Below are 24,208 nucleotides of genomic sequence, written 5' to 3'. Positions count from 1 at the left end.
TAGGAATCTATCTTTGGTATGTGATCAGACAGGTATATGAAGTATAGGTATAAGGATGTTTATGAAAATTTACTTGGCAATTGTAAAACAACATAATCAACCTAAATGTCAAAGCACAAACTGAGGAGTAACTAATATACAGTTACTTTTTATATTTTCTCTTATTGTTGGTGAATCTGCATTCTCTCTGTCTCTCTCTCCTCCTTACATTGATTAAACCTTTGCTAATCTCTCAACTTTATCCACTAATCTGAGGCTAGAATCATTATAAAGTTTCCAGAATCATGCATTTCCTGAGAATATATCTGATAATTAATGTTAGTCTGATCTACATTGCCCTTATGACACTTTGATTCTATATAGAACTAAGAGAAGTAAATACATTAAAAAGTAGAGTAGACCCTCTGAGACGGTATCATAACCAAAAAATATTGAGTTCTCTACACTTTTTCATTTGCAACTTGCATATTTCCAAAGCATATATTGAATTATATGCCAGTGTATATTATATTTTTTGAATAAAATTGCTATATCACTTTACATCACAAATTACTTTTAATAGTTTTCTAATTTTCTAATTCTTGCTAACTGCCATTTCTGTCTTGACATTTATCACTAAGAATTCCTTACAAATGATTCACAGTAAATTGTTGAGGAAACTTTAGAAATATCATTGATGTTTTCATAAGTTTCATTGATAATGTCTTATAGATTTATTTGTGTGAAAATTAAATGATATTATTTCCACTTGGTATTCTAAAAAATATTACAGTCATACATTACTTAACAACTGGAATCCATTCTGATAAATATGTCATTACACAATTTCATCACTGTGCAAAAATAATAGAGTGTACTTATACTAACTTAGGTGGTGCAGCTTACTACACATGTATGCTATATGCTATAGCCTATTGCTCCTAGGCTACAAACCTGTATGGCATGTTACTATAGCAGATACTGTGGGCAATTGTAACACAATGTTACTTGTGTATCACATATTTTAACAAAGAAAAAATAGTGCATTTCCTTATGATTCTATGACATCTACAATATCTGTAGGCAACAGGATATTTTCATCTCCATTATAATTTTCTGGGACCACATTTCTTTTTTTTTGTTTGTTTTCCTTTTTGTTTGTTTGTTTGTTTGTTTGTTTTGAGATGGAGTCTCACTCTGTCACCCAGGTTGGAGTACAGGCATGATCTTGGCTCACTGCAACCTCTGTTTCCCAGGTTCAAGTAATTCTCTTGTCTCAGCCTCCCAAGCAGCTGGGACTACAGGCACATATCATCATGCACAGCTGATTTTTGTATTTTTAGTAGAAACGGGATTTCATCACGTTGGCAAGTCTGGTGGGACCACATTTATATAAGCAGTCCGTCATTGACCAAATGTCCTTATTTGGAACTTACCTCTACTTGGTTTTCATTATTCACCTTTCAAAATTACTTTCTAGATGTACATATGAGGTAGAACTTTATTCTTGTTGCAGACCCCCAACTACCCTTTTCATCCTCTATTAACCATCCTTCTACTCTGTCTCCATGAGTCTGTTTTGTTAGCTCCTAAAGATAATTTCACTTAAGATAATGATCTCCAGTTCCATCCATGTATTGAAAGAAACAGATCTCTTTCTTTTCAGTGGCTGAATAATACTCCATGTGTATATGTACAGCATTTTCTTTTTCCATTTATCTGTTGATGGACACTTAGGCTGCTTCCGAATATGTACTATTGTGAATAGTGCTGCAATAAATAGAGAGCAGGTATCTATAATATACTGATTTCCTTTCTTTTGAGTATAGTGGGACTGCTGGATTGTATAGTAGCTCTATTTTTAGGTTTTTAAGGAATCTCCAAACTGTTCTCCAGAGTCATTGTACAAATCTGCATTCCTACCAACAATGTACAATGGTTCCTTTTTCTGCACAATGTTCACTAGTATTTTCTATTGTTTGTCCTTTGGATAAAAGCCATTTTAACTAGAAGGAGATGATGTCTCATTGTAGTTTTGATTTGCATTTCTCCAATGGTCATTGATGTTAACCACCTTTTCATTTACCTGTTATTCTTACATCTTCTTTTCAGAAATGTCTATTAAGATATTTTTCCCATTTTTAAATCTGATTATTTGATTTTTTCTTATAGAGTATCTTGGTTATTAACTCCTTTTCAGATGGATAGTTTGAAAATATTTTCTCAGACTCTATGAGTTGTCTCTTCAGTTCGTTATTTTTTTTTTTTTTTTTTTTTCTGTGCAGAAGCTTTTTAATTGGTTGTGATCCCATTTGTCCATTTCCTTTGATTGCCTGGGTCTATGAGGTATTGCTCAAGAAGTCTTTGCCTACTCCAATGTCCTGAAGAGTTTCCCCAGTGTTTTCTTTTAGTAGCTTTATAGTTTGAGGTACTAGCTTTAAGTCTTTAAATCCATTTGGTGAGATTTTTGTATATGGCAAAAAATAGGATCTAATTTCTTTCTTCTGTATGTGGATATCTAGTTTGCTCAGTGTCATTTATTGAAGAGACTGTCTTTTCTTCAATTTACGTTCTTTGAAGCTTTAATGAAAATGAATTTACTATAGCTGTATGAATTTATTTCTGGGTTCCCTATTCTATTCTGCTGGTCTGTCTTTTTCATGCCAGTACCATGCCATTTTGGTTACTTTAGCTCAATATTATAATTTTAGCCAGGTAATATGACTCCTCCAGTTTTGTTCCTTTGGCTTATGATAGCTTTGGCTATTCTGTTTCTTTTGTGGTTCCATACAAATTTTAGGATTTTTTTATTTATGTGAAGAATATCATTGGTATTTTAATATGAATTGCATTAAATCTGTAGATTACTTCAGGTAGTATGGACACTTTAACAATATTGAATCTTCCAATCCATGAACATGGAATATATTTTCATTTTCTGGTTTCCTTTAGAATTTCTTACATCAGTGTTTTATAGGTTTTTATTGTATAAATTTTTTACTTTTTAAAAAAAATATTTATTTTACTTTAAATTCTCAGGTACATGTGCAGATCATGCAGATTTGTTACATAGTTCTATATCTAAAATTTATAACAAAATATTCTTAATCCACAGTTTCGTAATTCTACATTGGTTGTATTGAAATCAATTAATAATTTAATGCATATATGTAATTGTATCCACTTTTTTTTTTTTTTTTGAGACAGAGTTTTGCTCTTGTTACCCAGGCTGGAGTGCAATGGCGCGATCTCGGCTCACCACAACCTCCGCCTCCTGGGTTCAGGCAATTCTCCTGTCTCAGTCTCCTAAGTAGCTGGGATTACAGGCATGCACCACCATGCCCAGCTAACTTTTTGTATTTTTAGTAGAGACGGGGTTTTGTATTTTAGTAGAGACGGGGTTTAGTAGAGACGGTCACCTTGTTGACCAGGATCGTCTTGATCTCTTGACCTTGTGATCCACCTGCCTCGGCCTCCCAAAGTGCTGGGATTACAGGCTTGAGCCACCGCGCCTGGCAATTGTATCCACTTTTAATAATGATATCAAGGAAAAGATTTCAAAGTTTTGCTTTCTGTGAAGTAATTGTACAATTGAGACATTTATGATATGATCTATTTATCATCTAAATTATACTCTGAAAAGTCACCTTCTACACAAATAAGCACTCCTATAATATCTCTGTATAATTCAAAAATTATTCTAAAATAATGACATAGATATAGATGAATATATATATATATATATATATATATATATATATACACATACATATACACATACAAAGACACTTTCTATAAATCATATCAATTAAAATATTAGGTATCATTTGAAGCTTAAACTATGTCAATGTTATATATCACTCAAGCTACTTTATGCTATGTAGGATAAATTAAGATTTACAATCCAGAATTATTTAACATTTTTCATAGTTACTAACTTTTTAAAGTAGATGGAAAATATTCTAATTTGGAGGATCTAAATGAGTCACACAATAATTTAAAAATATTTATGAAGCAGACATTTTATATACCAGGTATTGTTCTAAGCTTCTGGTACATATATGGGCATACATATAAGATATTTATCAAAACTTTATCCAATTAGTTTGTTAAAATATTACTAGTCGTATCAGTTCATTCTCATGCTGCAAAAAAAGACATACCAGAAACTGGGAAATTTATAAAGGAAAAAGGCTTGACTCACAGTTTCACATGGCTGGAGAGTCCTCACAATCATGATAGAAGGTGAAGGAAGGGCAAAGTCATATCTTACATGATGGCAGGCAAGAAAGCAGATGCAGGGGATCTTCCCTTTACAAAACCATCAAATCTCATGAGACTTATTTATTATCACTAGAACAGCACAGGAAATACCTCCTCCTGGCTGCTTTCATGAGCTGGTGTTGAGTTTCTTTGGCTTTTCTGGGCACACAGTGAAAGCTGTCAGTGGGTCTAACATTCTGGTGTCTGGAGGAGGACATGACCGTTTCTCCCAGCTCTGCTAAGCAGTGCCCCACTGTGGACTCTGTTTCAGGGCCCCTACCCCATATTTCCCTTCTGCACTGCCCTGGCTGAGGTTCTCCATGAGGGCTCTGCCCCTGCAGCAAACCTCTGCCTGGACATCCAGGAATTTCCATATATCCTCTGAAATATAAGCAGAGGTTCCAAAACCTTAATTCTTGACTTCTGTGCACTCACAGGCTCAACAGAATGTGTAAGCCACCAAGGCTTTAGGCTTGAACCCTCCAAAGAAATGGCCTGATCTATACATTGGCCCCTTTTATCCATGGCTAGAATGCAGGGCACTAAGTCCTGAGATGACACAAAGCACTAAGGCTCTGGGTCCAGCCCACAAAACCATTTTCTCCTCCTAATCTGCTGGGCCTGTGATGGGAGGGGCTTCTGTGAAGACCTCTGACATGCCCTGGAGACATTTTCCCCATTGTCTTGGTGATTAACATTTGGCCCCTTGTTACTTATGCAATTTTTCACAGCCAGCCTGAATTTCTCCTCAGAAAATGGCGTTTTCTTTTCTATCACAGCATCAGGCTACAAATTTTCCAAACTTTTATGTTCTGCTTCCCTTTTAAACATAAGTTCTAAGTCCAAGCCATAACTTTGTGAATAAACAAAATGGAAAGCTTTTAACAGCCCCCAAATCACCACTTGAATGCTTTGCTGCTTAGAAAGTTCTTTAGAAAAGTTTCACAAATCTCTAGGGTAGGGGCATCAGTCTTCTTGCTAAAGCATAACAAAAGTAATCTTTATTCCAGTTCCCCAAAAGTTCCTCATCTCCATCTGAGACCACCTCAACCTGGATTTTATTGTCCATATCACTGTCAACATTTTGGTTAAAAGCATCAAGAAGTCTCTAGGAAGTTAAAAACTTTCCCATGTCTTCCTGTCTTCTCAGTGCTCCACACTGTTCCAAACTCTGCCTGCTACCCAATTCCAAAGGCACTTCCAAATTTTCAGATACCTTTACAGTAGCACCCCACTACCCAGCTCCAATTTACCATATTAGTTCTAATGCTGCTAATAAAGACACATCTAAAATTGGGTAATGTATAAAGGAAAGAGGTTTAATTGACACACAGATGCATAAGGGTGGGAAGGTCTTACAATCATGGTGGAAAGTGAAGGAGGAGAAAAGTTATGTCTTACATGGGGGTAGGCAAAAGAACATATGCAGGGAAAGTCCTCTTTATAAAACCCTCAGATCTCATGAGACTTATTCATGCTCACATTAACAGTATGGGAAAGGCCTGTCTCCATGATTCAATTACCTCCCAGTGGGTCCTTTCCAGCACTCATAGGAATTATGGAAGCTGCCATTCAAGATGAGATTTGTGTGGGGACACAGCCTCACTATATCACTAGTATAAATCTTATTATCTTCGAGTCCTACTCAAGATTCAAACATATTACAATTGCATAACAACATGAACCATTAGGGAAAATAGTACCTTAATTATTTTTAAGGTACTATTTTTAATGGTACACATCATGAAAGTACATAGTGAAAATACTTGAGGCATAAGACAACTTTGATGTCTCTAAAATTATACCACACACATGGCTATTTATCAATTATGTTCAAGTTGACATGCTGTTTTTCTGGCCATCAATCCAGAAAATGAACTTCTTTAACACAGATGAAAAATAATGCCCAATGTAGTAAGAATTTCTAGAAAAACAGTACTAATTTTCTTCTAATATCTTGAATTATTTTGAAAATGTGCCTGCTATTTGAGAGAAAGGACTGTTTTAAATCACATCAGTAGAGATCATTTGCCTTATGGATTAACGTAAATCATTTACTCTTAGAACACACAAAAAGGGCTGCTCTGCCTATGGAGTAGCCATTTTTTATTCCTTTACTTTCCTAATAAACTTTTCACTCACACACACACACGACTAGATAACTTTCTAATGTACGGTACATCCAAGTATAAGAAAACTTGTGTAGATATATAACTGATATACATAAGCAAGTTGAACTTTTTGTGGAAATTTGGGGTTTATAAGACATAAATGCTTCATATGAATTAGGTAGAGAAATAGCAGGAAACAGTCAATAAGGAGATTAAAGTTTTCAATTTCAGTTTGCCTAAGGCATAGATATAAATTTTACTATAATGTAATAATATGCGTTGGCTATTTCTCAAGCCAAAATGCAAGAAAATATTTTTGTTAGAAATGGGTTGTCATGAATGTTGTGTTTACCTTTGACAAGGTCAAAGATGATGCATTGGAAACTTTCAACAATAACAATGAAACTTTAAAACTGCTATAGACCAAAATACAATTAATCATTTCCATTTTTTTTTTTTAACAGAGGCTCAAGGAACTGAAACAAAGGGAATTTGCTCGAAATGTAGCATCTAAATCTAGGAAAGACGAAAGAAAACAGGAAAAGGCACTCCAACGCCTGCACAAGCTGGCTGAGCTAAGAAAGGAAACTGTATGGTTAGTATGCAATGAAATTTTAAGTTTTCTAAAAACATGACCATAAAAGGGGTATGGGGGTGTAAGAAATAAAGGGCACAAGTCTATTTATTTCTGTACCCAGAATAAAGCACACATGTTTTCATGGCCTTCTGTAGGCTGTAAACAATAATTTGAGTTAGAATTTTATGCAAACATCTGTTTAATGCACATTTCAATAAAAAACCAAAATTATTGAAATTTTGGATTTAAAAAACTAAACTTTACGTTGTTATTTAAGCTATCTTAGTTGAAAGCTATTCCATCTTGGTGATATTCAAACATTTGTTTGAGGAAGACAGCAAGGCAGTATCTTATGACCCTTTTTACAAAAATAGTTTTAGAGATTCCTTTTACAATAAAAATTTGGAGAACTTCTATTTAAAATTATGCTTAAGATTCTTTTTCTTAAAAAGCTTAAGAATTTTGCTTGAGAAGCAGATCAACATTACTTGCACTGCGAATAAACTGTATCTGGGCTATTAGAGCTTCACAGCTCTTAAACTTTGACCTGCATCTAACGGTGATCAACTATTAGATGTGAAAAGTGTTATAATTCAGACTTTACATTCGAGCCAGGGCAACATTATTAAAAGAAGACTTTTGTTAAAAAAAAAAAAGAGAAGTCTTTGTTTCTCCAATAAATAAGGCCTCTCTTATTATTGCCTATTTCAAGATTATTTCATTCCAAATCTATTATTTGCTAAATAATGTTAGGGGATACACTGATATATTGAAACATTGTTAGGGGTGCCAAATTTGTACAAACCAAATTAAAATGTATATGTATTTGGAATCCTACATGGAACTGTTAAAAACAGACAATACTGTTGTTCAGTTATACAAACAAGATATGTTTACTTTGTGTGGTAATGCATAAAAAAAGATACAAATTTTAGCTATAAAGAATCATGTTACCTATGCAATTTAATGCTCTATAAGTAGCACTTGCAAATATAAATTATTATATTAAGTGAAATAGAGCTAATGATATAAACAAAAAATCAATATCTAAATTATTTTCCTCAGTATAAAGCACATATTTTACATTATATATGCACATAGCCATGCATATATGATTTTTCCATTAATTATATGCTTTAAAAGATGGGAACAGAAAGTCTTTCTGCTACTTAGTAGATAAAACCATGGAGCAATATACTGTGTTAGTGGTTAAAGAAAATGTCCAACTAAAATTTTCTTGTCCACTTATAATCATCTAAAATGCTGAATTTTTAGAATAGCATGGGAATTTTTTTCACACATGGTTCTGTTAAGGATAAGATATAGGGGTTTCTTATATTTGTATGTTTGTCAGTATGGTTTTTTCATCACAACTCACTATTTACAGTGTAATGTAATTCCAAATAAATTGTATTTCAAGTGAATTGTCTTTTATCCTGTATTTACTGTACATTATGATATAATGTGTAAATTGAGGATAATTTTAAATATTGAGACTAGCAATTTCAAAAGATTCAAGCTCTCATCAAACTAGTACTATCTCTTAATTACCTTTGCATTGCAACATATCAATTGGGCTACAGTAGACTCTTGGTGAATGCTGGGTAGATTGAATTGTTGAACTGAATTCTCAGCTTTTCTGAAGTCATGATTAAGGGTTTTGTTTAGAACTTTCGTCATATTTACCATATAGCATCAATGATGTTATGTATCTGTGAATTAAAAGTAATTTTACCTTAGAGAATATAACACTCCAAAATAACACTGAAGAGGCCATGAAGGTAGGAAACTTTGGTCATAAAGCACTGGTTGAGAGCATACAAATATCCTCAACAGTGCTCTTAAGAGCTATAAAGGAACATCAGGACAGTATCTCCAAGTTATTCCGAATAGTTACCAATAAGTAAATGATACTGTGGCACGAGTAAAAGTACTTACACAATATGAAGGCAATTCTGTTACAAATATTTAAAAAATTGAAAATATATTTTAATGACATTTTTAAGATGTAAATATTTTTCTGTTTTTTTCTCAAAAGTGTGCTATTTAATACACACTTTTGTTTCTTTTTCTAGTGCTCCTGGAAGTGGTCCCATGTTCAAATCAACAACTGTTACTGTGAGAGAAAACTATAATGACATTTCCCATAGAGTTGTGGATTCAGTTAATAACCAGCAAGATTTCAAATACACTTTGATGCATAGTGAAGAGAATACTAAAGATGCTACCACTGTTGCTGCAGATCCAGAAAGCGCAAATAATGATACAGCAAAAAATAACCAAGTTGGGGATCAAGCCCAGGGGATTCACAGACACAAAATCGGCTTTTCTTTTGCATTTCCAAAAAAAGCATCCGTGAAGCTAGAGTCCTCAGCTGCAGCCTTCTCTGAATACAATGATGATGCCTCAGCGGGAAAAGGATTTAGCAGAAAAAGTAGATTTGTCCCCAGTGCTTGTCATCTTCAACATTCTTCACCAACAGATGTGCTTTTGAGTTCTGAGGAGAAAACTAACTCTTTTCATCCACCAGAGGCAATGTGTACAGACAAAGAAACTGTTCAAAATCGAGAGATAAAAGAAGTCTCTAAAGAAAACGATACATTATTATTACCTTCATTTTGTAAGCTTCAACTTCAGTTATCTTCTGATGCAGATAATTGTCAAAATTCAGTCCCATTAGCAGATCAAAAACTACTGGAAGATGTTATTAATGAAGACATACCTGCGAGTGGTAACAGTTCTGAGTTGTTAGAAAATAAATCCACAGTTCTTGACATGTCTAATGATTGCATATCTGTGCAAGCTCCCACAGAAGAAAATGTTAAGAATAACGAGGCATCCACAACTGAGGTTGAAAATAAAAATGGTCCCAAGATACTGACCCCTTCAAATACTGAAGAGGTTAATATAACCTCACATAAGAAAACAGATTTCTGTAAACGACAATGTGAGCCATTTGTACCTGTGCTTAACAAACACGGATCTACAGTTCTTCAGTGGCCATCAGAAATGCTGGTTTATACAACCACTAAACCATCAATTTCCTATAGCTGCAATCCTCTATGTTTTGACTTCAAGTCTAGTAAAGTAAACAATAAACTAGATAAAAATAAGCCACCCTTAAAAGATCTTTATTCTCAGCAGAAGCAAGAAGGCATTTGTATGGGAGTAGTTTCAGATAGCAAGGATGTATCTATAGAAGGACTCACTGATTATGAAACTGGAGGTAGCAAAGATAAATACATCCAAGTTCCTCCTCTTTTGGCTGATGATATTCTCTTCAGTAGTTGTAATTCTGGAAAAAATGAGAATATGGGTCAGAGGTATAAAAACATTTCCTGTAAGATCAGACAAACAGAAAAGTATAATAATTTTACTAAAAGTCAAATAAAACAGCACACTCTAGATGAAAAATACAACAAAATAAGGTTGAAAGAGACTCATGAATACTGTTTCCATAAAAGTAGAAGAAAGAAAAAAAGAAAAAAGTTATGTCAGCGTCATCAAATACAGAAAACCAAAGAATCGGAAACTCACTGCAAAATGGAAGCAGAGAATATTTACACTGATAATGCTGGGAAATATCTACTGGAACCAATTTCAGAAAAGCAGTATTTAGCTGCAGAGCAATTATTAGACTCACATCAGTTACTTGATAAAAGGCTCAAATCAGAATCCATATCCTTAAGTGAAAATGAAGAAACGTGTAAAACACAGAATACTGAATGCAACACTTCTGATACTATCAGCTCTAAAAACCACTGTAAAAAGAGCACAATACTTTTAAATGGACAATCAAACCCAACAATGATACATTCTGGGAAACATAATTTAACATACTCTAGAACTTACTGTTGTTGGAAAGCCAAAATATCAAGCTGTAGTCAGGATCACAGACGCTTAGTTCTTCACAATGATATGAAATGTGTGAGTCAGAATCAGGCTGTTAAAAGAGGTTACAATTCTGTCATGAATGAATCAGAAAGATTCTATCGAAAACGCAGACAACATTCACATTCTTATTCTTCAGATGAAAGTTTGAATAGACAGAATCATTTACCAGAAGAATTTTTGAGGCCCCCAAGTACTTCAGTTGCTCCCTGCAAGCCTAAAAAGAAACGAAGGAGAAAAAGAGGCAAATTCCACCCTGGATTTGAAACTTTAGAACTCAAAGAAAATACCGATAATCCCATGAAAGACAATTCTTCCCTAAATCCTCTAGATACGTTAATAAGCAAAGACAAAAAAGAGGAAATGAAACCACAAGAAGTTGCAAAAGTCGAAAGGAACTCAGAACAAACAGACCAATTAAGAAACAAACTGCCTTTGCACCCTAGCAATCTCCTTCTTGCTGAAACGAACGGTGAAACTGAGCATTTAGAAATGGAGACCACTTCTGGTGAACTGTCAGATGTTTCCAATGATCCCACCACATCTCTCTATGTAGCTAGTGCCCCAACAAAAGAAGCAATCGACAGTACTTTGCTTGAACACAAAGAAAGAAGTGAGAATATAAATCTTAATGAAAAGCAAATTCCTTTCAAGGTGCCTAACATTGGAAGGAACTTTAGACAGTCACAGCCTAAATCCTATCTTTGCCATTATGAATTGGCTGAGGCCCTTCCACAAGGAAAGATGAATGAGACGCCAACTGAGTGGCTACGTTATAATTCAGGAATCCTTAACACACAACCACCATTACCATTCAAGGAAGCACATGTCAGTGGTCATACCTTTGTAACAACTGAGCAAATCCTGGCTCCATTAGCTTTACCGGAGCAGGCATTATTGATTCCACTAGAAAACAGTGACAAATTCAAAAATGTACCATGTGAGGTCTACCAGCACATTCTACAGCCAAACATGCTGACCAACAAGGTCAAATTTACCTTTCCTCCAGCTGGCCTCCCACCCCCAAGCACACCTCTGCAGCCTTTGCCTTTGCAGCAGTCCTTATGTTCTACCTCTGTAACCACTATCCATCATACTGTTTTGCAGCAGCATGCTGCAGCGGCTGCTGCAGCTGCGGCTGCAGCGGCAGCTGCAGGAACCTTTAAAGTGCTTCAGCCACACCAACAGTTTCTTTCCCAAATCCCAGCTCTCACCAGAACCTCATTACCTCAGCTCTCAGTAGGACCAGTAGGACCCAGGCTTTGTCCTGGGAACCAGCCAACTTTTGTTGCTCCTACTCAGATGCCCATCATTCCAGCTTCTGTTCTTCATCCTAGCCATCTGACTTTCCCACCTTTACCTCATTCACTCTTTCCTTCCCTGCTTTCCCCACACCCTACTGTCATCCCTTTGCAGCCTCTCTTCTAGTCATCACCATAATGGAAAAAGAAACTACTCTTGTGAAAACTATTGCTATATGCGTAAGTGTTCATCAATGTGGGTACTTGGCTATTTAACTGGTGGAAATAAACTGGCTGATACATGGCCTCATTGGTTTGAAATCATTTACTGTAAGTGTAATGATGCAAATAAATCCCTAAGTTTCTGATATATAATACTATTAAAGCACTGAATAGTTTGAAAATCAATACAATATATGCTGTATATTAAAATTATGTGTTAAGAGTATGTATAATGTACATAAAATATATTTATAGTACTATAATTTATGTTGTAAAGTATGCTCTCTGGGTTTTTCTTAATCTTTGTGTATTTGCAACTATTTAATGTTTAGACAAAGCTGATGGCACTATGTTTTGTACCATGTTCCTTGAAACTGTAAATTCAGTGAAAAATATCTCTTGCAATAAATTTTTGTTTAACTATTTAAGTAAATCAAACTTTTGTTTTTAGTTGGTTCTCACTGTTTTAGGAATGTATAGTAACAGTAGGTGTTGAGTTTATATTACTTTTCTCATACACAGGAATCTCTGAATCTCCAAGGCCCACCAAAATATCCTTGGAGCTCTACCTATATTTCAACTATGATACCATCTTTTAGAATAGTATAACAGAGGGTCCATTTGTTTTCTGTTTTTTCGTATGTTACTTATGCCCAAAGTTTACTGTATTTCCTGAACAGTTGGCCTCCTTTTTAGATAATAAGCCACATAAATTCATGTTAAAGTAATTTTAGTATTTGGCTGGGTAATAGCTCAAAAATATACAAAGTATGTAGTATTCCCCAGGAACTCTAGAACAGGACTAATAGACAAGCAATGGTAAATAAGCAATGTAAGTGCTTATAATGTTTAAGTTCTCAAATTTATTGTGTTCATTTTTAATTATTGTGGGAAATATTTGGAAATGTTGGCATGAATTAAGGAATAGGTTTAACTTTAATACGTCACTGTCTGTTATATAATATATTGGGATGAATGGCATAAATACAATCTGTATAAGGATGTTAACTCTTAATTGAGAATCTGGAAGGAGGATGGAAAGTAAATAAATAGCCCTTCTATCTGCAACTATTTCTAGTAGTTATGCTTGTATTATATTTTCAAAAAAAAAAAAAAGTCACCCAGAAACAGTTAAAAAGTCTGTATCACTCTTCCAGATTCTGGTTTATTTATTTTATCTTTGTTTATTTATTTATTTATTTATTTATTTGAGACAGAGTTTCTCTCTTGTTGCCCAGGCTGGAGTGCAGTGGTGCCATCTCAGTTCACAGCAACCTCCACCTCCCGGGTTCCAGTGATTTTTCTGCCTCAGTCTCCCTAGTAACTGGGATTACAGGCATGCAACACCACACCCAGCTAATTTTGTATTTTTAGTAGAGATGTGGTTTTTCCATGATGGTCAGGCTGGTCTTGAACTGCCAACCTCAGGTGATCAGCCTGCCTTGGCCTTCCAAAGTGCTGAGACTACAGCTTCTGCTTTATTTTTAACAACTTCTGCATGATTGCTCACTCAAGTGTTTTTATGTGTACTTAAAACTACAATGAGTTAATAGAGAACTAAGAAATAGCACACTTTCCTCAAGAACATTTCTTGTACCTTCCCCAGTCCATACCATTGCAAGACAAAGTACAAATGCCTGTTAAAGTGGGTTGTCCTCACCATGTGCAAATGATAGCACATGATAGTAGCCTGGGAATAAATCCAGGGTATCAGAGCCCAATTGAGTTGCTCTGGATGGAAAGCAAGTTTTAAATGATGCTGTACTGAGGAAATATTTCACATGTCTAGCATGGAAAACTGGATTATCCTAAATAATTTGGGACCTAAATGTATGTTCCCATATAAAAATAATCAATATTTATTATATCTTATGTAAGAGAAATAAGAGAGAAAAATCTAGGTCATTTACTTTCATGATATTTGCCATAATAATCACTGGTTTATTTGAATGTTCACCTGAAAAAGGCTTATGAAAGACTGAGTATATCATTTAATAATTGACTAATAAGTAGATAAAAATAGTAGGGATTCAATTCCATCTCAAATGCTGTAAGATAATATGTTTCAATCATGGAAACTAAAATTGGAATGGATGATTTTTCCTCAGGCAAAATATTTGAAACTATCTTTGAAGATAAAATAGATGGGGATATCTACTGGGGAATGCTGACCCAGTTTGTTTTTAATTTGTCAAAGCAGAATTGTTTTTGATGTTAAAAAAAACCAAACCAAGTGTTTGACTTTAAAACATTCATGTTTTCCTCTTCTTTTTATCCTTTATCATCTTGGTTGTTCACCTCTTACCTCTTGTTTTAATCCTATAATTCTTTTGTTTCCCGATCTTTCTCCTTTTTACGTTATTGCAGACATCATTTGTGTATATGTGTCTCCTTTTCTTCTTCCATGATATCATTCACGTTTTTGAAATTCCGTTTCTCTCTTGTTTGTTAAATGATATGATTAGGTATGCTTAACTTTTTAGTTGTAGGAGAATACACCTGATTGCTAGATATGCAACAGGAATTTCTAAAAACTTTGAGGAGAAGAGTTCTCAGTTAAGATTAATCAAAACTCAGCTTGACAGATAAAATAATTGGTTCTCATGGATACCAGGTCTGGACAAGAAACTTGAATCTAGTTAATCACTGTCAAAATCAGTCTGATTATAAACAATTCATCCAGTTTTCTGATACTTTGCTGAGATATTGCTTACATGGTCTGGGCATCTGTTAGGTGTCAAGGACTCATAATGAATGAATGAATGGTGAGATACACATATTCATTTTTTCCGACAATACTAACCCCAGAATCAAAGGAATCAGGCCAATGGGCGGAAGATCACCAGTGACCAGAGCAACCAAACAGGTAAGTCAGAGAGGTGTCATTAGGCAGTGAGGCTGTTAGAAGACCACCAGGCAAGCCCATATTAATGGCAGCAAGAGTCAAGCCATGAGGCCAGTCATACTCTGAAAGCAGTTTTGGATGCTGGCTGACAGTGTGCCTGTAAGTTGTATCCTGGAGAAAAAATTCCATTTCTTTACTAGCATAAATTGTTGTACATCCTATATATTTTGGAAATTTAAATGATTCCAGTGCTATCTCTTACCCACCATCTCTAGTCTGCTAGTTACAGGCATTATCATACCATGTGTTATTGTAAGGATGAATTATTTGGAAAATGCAATGAAACCTAAATGTAGAAAGTAACTGTAGCCAATTAACAAAGGTTTCACATTGGGTAATAGAAAGGAAACTCATCCTCAGCTTCAACTATGATGCATGTGTCAATTACACATTTTCTCCAATTTTTTTTTTTTTTTTATAAGTTGAAGACCTATATCAAACTCTCCACAGGACATCTTAACCTGGTATCTTCTAAGTATTTGAACTCAAAACTCAAACTCATCATCTTACTTTATACATACTACCAAAATCTATTCTTTTTTCTGTGTTTGTAAACTTTGTGGATGTCATCATAATAAAATCATTATTCAAGTTATAAACCATCAGGTTATGCCAACATCAAAGCAATCAAGGAACCACTTTGGCTCTATTTCTTTAATTTTTTTTCAAGTATTTTCCACTTTTCCTGCTTGTAGTTTTCCATATGCTAAATTGCTGTTTTAAATCAGTGTCTCCATTTTCCTAGTCTCCCCCTTTTTTTTTTTAACATATAGTCTTATTATGACATTTCTATACTTTAAAACCTATTCAGAGTTTGCATTTATTCTCAAGACAAACACCACAGTCCATAGCATGTCTTGTAAAATCTGTGCTGAAGTAGGTTCTGGTCTCTCAGGATCACTTCTTCCAGCACCCCTCTGGGCCAGTCACTCTAATCTACTCATCTAAATCTTCGAGCTTGTGTAAAAATGTTTTGCTCTTCCACAATGCCTTACTCCCTACATATTTCTTCACTTGGATAACCACAAAGAGCCAAAATTCAAGGTGTCAATTTATTTTAGGAATTCTCTCCCAGGTTCTCTCTTTCGCTGATGAGATGTCATCTTGTCTTCTCTCTTTCTGTAACATGCCGAGCACACATTTTGTTATAAAGTATTCTCTATGTTGAATATATTGCCTTGTTTGTCAAAATCACTAGACTGAGAGCTCTTTGAGTCTCTGTAGGATGAAACACATAGTCAACATTTAATAGATTTTTTTAAGTAAAGAATAAAATGAAGTGAAAAAAATATAATTAAAATCAATGAAGACTGTACTAGGGTTCCAGAATTGTTACCTATTTTTACTTCAAACAAGTCCTAAATCCTCCTAAATAAAAAGATAATTTTTCAAAACAAAATAAAGCTTCAAAACAGTTAAATACATAGAACTTAGTTTTCTAATGAAACTATAGATCACTTGAAATAGAACTCCACTACTAAAAATTAAAGCACAACTTTAATTCTTTCTCCTGGCCCAAGAGGAAGGTACAAACTTTACTGGATTAATCTTAATGTTAATGTATCAACTTAACCTACCTACCTAAGTATAATCTATCTGTTTATTATTTATGTAATCTATCCTGTGTCTATCATCTTTCTATCATTTGTTAATATTTGCTACCAAACATAACATATTATTATGTGTCAGACATTAAACTAATTTTAAGGGCCAGAGATGTGAATAGAACACACTTGCTATTCAGATGTTGGAGCCTAGTAAGGAAAGCAGACATGCAAAATCTTGAATTTGGCCATCCAAAGTTTGAGATTTCATTATTAATCAATAGAATAATAAATTTCAACTAATCAATCAATTGAAATAGATTGAATTTATATTCAACATTGCATTTCACCACTGTCCTGTGTTCCTCATTCCTCATCTTTTTATTTACTTTTTTTCTCTCTACTTTTTTGCCTAGCTAATTCACTGTCACTTCTGTGTACTTGGAGAGAATGTTGCCTATGGGAAGTTTTGCAATAAGCTGTTTACCTTCTCTCACAAGTAAAATTGGATAAAGGATTGAGACGTATTTTTATCATGAGTTGATGCCTAAAGTCCTGCTTTAATCAAAGACTGTGCAATTAGTTCCAAAGTGCTGATTTTGGTTGAAATATAGGCCACCATCTACCAGCCTTGTGGATTACATCCCTATCACCCCATCCAAAATGGCAGGCATTGGTTCAGAGGAAGAGATCATTTTTTGTTTTTTACACAAAGATGTTATTGCTCTCCAAGCCAAATGCCTACAGCAAGATACTTTTACTTATGGATACAAGCATTTTTTGACTGGCACATGCCCTAATTTTACAACCTTCAAAAATGTGAGCTCTGGATCTACTTGAGCCTGGAAATTCCCAGTAGAAAACTAAAAGTATAATCAGCTTTCTTGTTATTTAATATCCTAAACTGTGACTTTTAAATAATCACGTTTTATTTTCTTTTTTAATCTCCTAAACTGTTGTTTTTATCAGCTTAACAATAACCCACAACACTTGGACCAACATGTTATTTTGTAATAACCTCATTATTTTTATCGATTGTATCTTTTTGTGCTAATCATTATTTGGAATATATGTGTTTACATATTTAACTAGTATTAATATTTTTATTTTTAAAAATTCTGGTTTTAGGACATGTGTGGTGGCTCATGCTTATAATCCCAGCACTTTGGGAAGCTGGGGTGAGTGGTCAGCAGTTCGAGACCAGCCTGGCCAACATGATAAAACCTCCCTCTCTGCTGAAAAATACAAAAAAATTAGCCAGAAATGGTGGCAGGTGCCTGTAATCCCAGCTACTCAGGAGGCTGAGGTAGAAGAATCACCTGAACCTGGGAGGCAGAAGTTGCAGTGAGCCAAAAAAGCACCAATGCACTCCAGCCTGGGTAACAGAGTGAGACTCTGTTTTAAAAAAAAAAAAAAAAAAAAAAAAAAAAAAAAAAGAATTCTGGTTTTAATTGCTGCTTTTCTATACCTTTATTATCCTATTTTCTTCACAGTATCTAGAATATTTTATAATGTATTTTAGATTTTTAAAAAATAGATCGTATTACATTTCAATTGAACAAAGCATACTTTGTTTAGTGTTGTTACCTTCCATAACGAGTTTGTATTAATTAAGACTATTTTAATTATTTCACTTTGTATTAATTTTATTTCTTTTTTCAATATGTTTATTGATGGTATAGACATAAAACATACATTCTTTGCAAAGGGCCCGTGTATTAGGTAAAGGAGTTTTTATGACGGCCCTCACCTTAAACCTTTAGGTTTTTCCAAATAGGTTCTACTATCTCTAATTCCATAGCCAACAACTCTACCCAGACCTGAATTTTTATTGGACCTTACAAGAACCAAGATTCAATTAACTAGAAGCAAAACTTGAGTAATCATGTAATCATTTTCCTTTTGCTCCAGTAGCTTAGTGCAATTGCTTAGGTTCTAACTGGAAAACCCTCTCATAGACTAAGCTCCCTGATTACTCTACTTAGTTCACATTCCCCTTGAGAATAAGACTAGACCCTGTGTTCCTTCCTAGCTTCTGTTGGCACTCTATTGTGTTCTGTAGTATTTAAGTGCTGTCTGGGTTTTGTTCCTGTTGTTTTTTCTAATAAATACAACATCTTGCTAGTGCTTAAACTTGCAACCTAGACACTGTGCCTTGATTCTTCTAGTTGAACTTGTTGAAATCAACTCTTGTATCTGAGTAAATTATGTTTGTTCTAAATGCTTATTGACTTATATTGCATATCATCCTCCCGTTGAACAATTCCCCTTATATTTTTTTGACTGAGAAGATTATAACATTTTAAACTCAAGGAGATTTGAGTTTTTAAAAATTCAACATTTAAGATGCCTTAAAATTGAAACCCATGTTTTCTATGCATCTTTGAAGACAACTATATTTCAAATTAATGCTTTGAGTTTCGATTAATCTTCTTACTGCATTCAACTTGCTTTTTAATCTAATGATTTTGCTAGGGACTATTACTTCAACTTAGGTCAGTTGGCAGAGAATCAATCTTCACATTAAAACGATAAGTCTCAAACAGATTATAGTTTCTATTAAATGTCTTTCTATTCCTGGAACAGTTGTACTGAAACAAAACAATGGGAGAAATATTAATATGTTCTGAGATGTGAAATCTTTTATTTTCTGTCCTGCAATGCAACTTTTAAGACCATGACCTTTGTGAGCCCATACAATTTCTTAGCTAGTGTGAAACACAATGTAATATTTTAAATATATTTTACACATTAGCAACTATAATTGCATTTTATAGTATCTAAGGATTAATTATGTGCTTGCCAATCCTCTGTGCTAATATATAACACTGTCTTGACACTATCTTTTAAAATAGCTAAACAAACATAATATAACATTTTTATTCCATATAGATAATCTTTGCCTAAACGTGTTAGCATAGAAAAGACTCTACAGCAATGCATTTGTGTATAATTACATGTAGATACTGTTAGAGGTAGCTATTAAAGCTCATTGTGGTTATACTGTCAAATTGTTAGAGGTTTCATCTATGTTAAGAACTGCTTTATCCATTTTTATTAGAATGAGACTTTATTAACAATGAAGTTTAAAAATTGGCTACAGATAGAGAGTTTTGGATAGAATACAAAAACAAAACTCTATATAAAAAATAAGTCATTATAGCATATCAGCATACAAATCTAAAATTAAATTACATGTGAGATCTGAACTTAGTGAGAGAAAGTGGCTTAAGAAAATTATCTCAAAATTTGCTAAATGGAAGCTGCTTTGCAGTACTGAATGCTTTCTCTCTTCCTTCCCAGGAACCAGTGCTCATTGTACTATATGGTAGCAACTGCCTGCAACTTCTGAACATTCTCCCCTTCACAAGGCTACTCTCCTGTTACAGTCAAAGTCAAGAGGTTGAGTAAAGCAGGCCACACTGTTCCTATGTCACACTGTCCCGTAATGCCTTTGGAAAGAAACAAGTATGTGGCTTTCTTAATTAATGGCTTAGGACATTTTGAGGCAGAAGAAGAAATTACAAAGTGGGAGTATAAATGTTAAATCAGACACTGAGTATGATTTTCCCTGGTTAAAAAGAAAAAAAGAATCTCATTCACAAAGAGGTAATATTTTAGTTCCTAACCTGGCTCATTTGCCCTCAGGTATGCTGCATCCTTTCAAAATATCTTCAAATCTTCATACTATTTTGAGAGATACAAACTTTTACTCCTGCTTCAGCAAACAACAAATGTTCTGAAGTCCAAATCATTCAGTAAGGACTAGCAAACAGAGAAGAACCTGGCAGTCTACCCTCCTATTTTCATTATCACTCCTATTTTCACAAAAGTGAATTTTCAAAGATCTAGAGGCATTGTATTCCACGTCTGCAGGAAGTCTGTGATGAGTTTCATCTCTCTAACAGTCTTCTACTTTATGGAACACAACACATACATGCACGTCTCCCAAGGGGTGCTTGATGGTTGTGCATGGAATTCCTGGATGCTTTCTCCTTAATGAAACACTACTCTCTGTCTTTCTAGAGTCACAGTCAAGAAATGGAGTGGACTATATCTCACGTACATTATAGTGTAAGATGGGAAAAAATTCCCAATTACTGGAAAACTATAAGACACCTTCCTTTTCTACGTCATCAATAAATCTCATGTTTCCCTATGTCTTCCAGTATAAAGGAGGCAAACATAGTTATACCAGAAAAATGGCATGATAACTATTCTAGTAAATTATTGAATAAATAATTCTTTAGCCAAGGTCACTTGTCCTCAGGTTTGATGAGTGCTCAGGAGAAGGAGATAAACTATGCCTAATATATAACCATGTATTACCATGCTGGCTATAACCATGCTATTGTCATATTTGAGGCACCTATTCAATTAAATGACTTTATAGGCAAACTTGTCTCTTATGATCATTTAAGTCTAATATGTTCCAGGCACTCTCCTAGGCTCTGGAGAATAAACAGTGAATAGAAAGAAAATCTATCAACAAGGAGCTAAGAGTCTAAAGGGGAACTTTGAAAAACAAATAGGTAATTTTCATAAAATGGGCTGAGTAATATAATAAATGTAATAAACATAATATGTTGAGATAGCATCTGACACATTAAGATTACAAAAAGAAATTTTGATAAATGGAGCAAGAGAAAAGGAAGGCAAAAGTCAGAGAGCTCATTAAGGAATTTATGTGTAAAATGATAGTCATTAATAGTTTTTAAATAGCAAAGTAAATAACTCCCTTGGAGAGTATCAGATTAGAAATATCTGTAGGATTATATAAAAGTGGATTTGTACGTGTGTGTTCATTGGTGGTTGTTGAGGAACCTTAAAAGTAAAGGAAGTTGCAAGTTGCAGCTAGCAAGTAGAAATAGTAATATATGGATAATCAAAAGGTTAGATAATCTATAACTCTTGTAGGGGTTGATATTATAGGAGAAGTTTGGAGGAAGGCAAAAGGGGATTTACAAATGAAATTTAGGTTTCTGGCCTGCACAATGAGGTTGATGTGGTTATTCATAAATAATAACAGGACAGAAGATAGGAGTGGAAGACAGTGAACAAAAGCTGGGGAAGGGAAGATAACACGTTCAAATACAATAATTTTGTAAGATGTGACCATTGGGGGAAACCAGACCAAAGGTACATGGGATATTGTATTATTTTTTACAACTTCATGTGAATCTACTATAATCTCAAAATAAAAAGACAAAAGAGAAATTTGAGGGACCTAGACAATATGTAAGTAGAGCAGTCTTATCAATAGTTCAACCTGTGGTAGAAACTCTTAACTAAAACAATAAAAACATGTTTGAAACTATCACTTGCTGAAAGTGGTTAAGTACACATTAAGGCACATATGCACACAGGCACAGTATAAGCATCATATATAACCCACATTTTCTTGTTGCATTTTAAATTTACTAATATTGTGCTATAGGTCCAATGCATTTGCTTTGAATTTATTCAACATTATTGGTCATCTTTTCTTACATAATCCTTTGAAGTTATTGGTCATCTTATTCTATATAATCCATAATCAAATTATCTATGGACTTCTAGGATTTCTTATTTAAAATGTACTGAGGACTTAAATACATTTCTGAAAAAATTAAGATTGTGTTTTTAAATTATTTATTTTTATCCTATCTTATATAGCTATACTCACACCACAGATAAAATAATATATTTAGCAACTAACTTAATTTAGAATTTCTAAAGCATGCTAAGGAATAAACCCTACTTGTTTATATTCACATTTCATCATTTCACTTAACACTGAATTAAATTATGTAATAATAGTAACAAATGCAACATGAACAAAGTGATCTGAGAACAAATGTATCTGAATCTTGGTAAGCAAATTGTCAACAGTAGTGATGGTAAGTTTAATGGTATCCTAAAGCATATCTTAACAGTTACACATTACTCCTTGGAAATCAGTTTTATAGGGAATCTAGAATTCAACTACTCTGAAGACATATTAAATGCAGATTATTTAAAAATAATCTATTATAGAGACTCCATGTTTGGGTGCCCTTCCAGGAATACTCCCTTTGTGGAAGCTGTCTTTCTGTCTCCCGAATTTTCCCTCTGGAGTCCCCTTCCACACTCTCTAGTGGAAGCCTGTCTTTTCCTCTAAACTCCGTCTCTCTCTAATCCCTAACACTCTTTTAGAAGCTGCTTTCCTCTCCCGGATTCCATCTTTCTGGATTCTCCCACTCAGTGTGAGAATTAGCTGATTCTTTCTCTCTCCTTCTCCTGTTTCTCTCTCTTTAAGTAAATCGCTTTCTACAAAAAAAAGAAAAATCTATCATACAGCTATAAAGTCAAAAGGGATATATACTAAAGAAATGTATTTTGGAATCATCACTCTATTTATTTTAATTAAAATCTTACAAGATTTGAGATTACCCACTGAAAACAGGTATAGACTACAGAGAGAAGTGGATCCTGGAAGTAGCAACCAGCATTTAAGCTTGGGAAGAGGAGGAAACAACTACAGAGGACACAGAAAGCATCAATAGAGCTTGAATATAAACTAGAAAATTATAGCACCCTGAAAATGGTGGCAAGAGACAGTGTTAAGTTAAAGAGTATGTTAAGAGTTGCCAATAGCTCTAAGTATTTAAGTAAATGAGAATTATGCATTCTTCATTCATGACCTAAGCCATTGCTGTTGAGTCTGATATAGCAGTTCTAAAAGAATGGTAGACCTAGAAACCATACTGCATTGACTTTAAAAGAGAATTGTTGGCAAGAAAATATACGCAAAGCTTTTTAGAATACCTAATAAGGGGCAGAAAGAAACAGAACTATGGTTGTAAAAACTACAAAAACAGGTTTAAATTCTATATGAAGATTTGACTAGGTATAAGATCATGTTATCAATTAATTTATGTGCAACTTGGATTCCTTGTATACTAATACAGAGTTTTAATGTATTTTAGAATATCCTTTGAACTTGAATTCTGTAAAGCAGTTCCATGTTGTTCATTAATATTATTTATGTATTTTCTTGGAAATTTCCTAGTAAAACAAATATAACATTAATTATTTTTCTTTAGTATCATTATTCATGCTTCCTTTAGGATACAGTTGAATGTGAGGAAACCTAATTATATAAGGAAACATGGATAAGACTAATACTGTACAATATGAAAAAAGACTGTAGGTATTCATATGTTCAAAAATTATTAGTTGAATAATAGTGGAAATAGGTGCTGGGCGCGGTGGCTCAAGCCTGTAATCCCAGCACTTTGGGAGGCCGAGGCAGGTGGATCACGAGGTCAAGAGATTGAGACCATCCTGGTCAACATGGTGAAACCGCGTCTCTACTAAAAATACAAAAAAAAAAAAAAAAAAAAAAAAAAATTAGCTGGGCATGGTGGCGCGTGCCTGTAATCCCAGCTACTCAGAAGGCTGAGGCAGGAGAATTGCCCGAACCCAGGAGGCGGAGATGCGGTGAGCCGAGATCT

General features: G+C 34.3%; 1 protein-coding gene across 1 annotated transcript in view; it reads left to right on the top strand.

Moving 5' to 3' along the window:
• Positions 1 to 23,671, top strand: part of ZNF804A (zinc finger protein 804A) — a 316,589-nt gene extending 292,918 nt beyond the window's left edge. Inside the window, exons 3-4 of the mRNA XM_003921789.3 lie at positions 6,818 to 6,948; positions 9,006 to 23,671. Coding sequence (XP_003921838.2) covers positions 6,818 to 6,948; positions 9,006 to 12,249 — 3,375 coding nt within the window. The 3' untranslated portion in view covers positions 12,250 to 23,671. The remainder of the gene's footprint in view (positions 1 to 6,817; positions 6,949 to 9,005) is intronic.
• The last annotated feature ends 537 nt before the right edge of the window (positions 23,672 to 24,208 follow it).

The sequence above is a fragment of the Saimiri boliviensis genome, chromosome 5 (assembly GCF_048565385.1).
Source record: "Saimiri boliviensis isolate mSaiBol1 chromosome 5, mSaiBol1.pri, whole genome shotgun sequence".
In the NCBI taxonomy this organism is placed as follows: domain Eukaryota; kingdom Metazoa; phylum Chordata; class Mammalia; order Primates; family Cebidae; genus Saimiri; species Saimiri boliviensis.
Note: the sequence above shows the minus strand (reverse complement) of the source record. Positions and strands in the feature narration are given on the sequence as shown.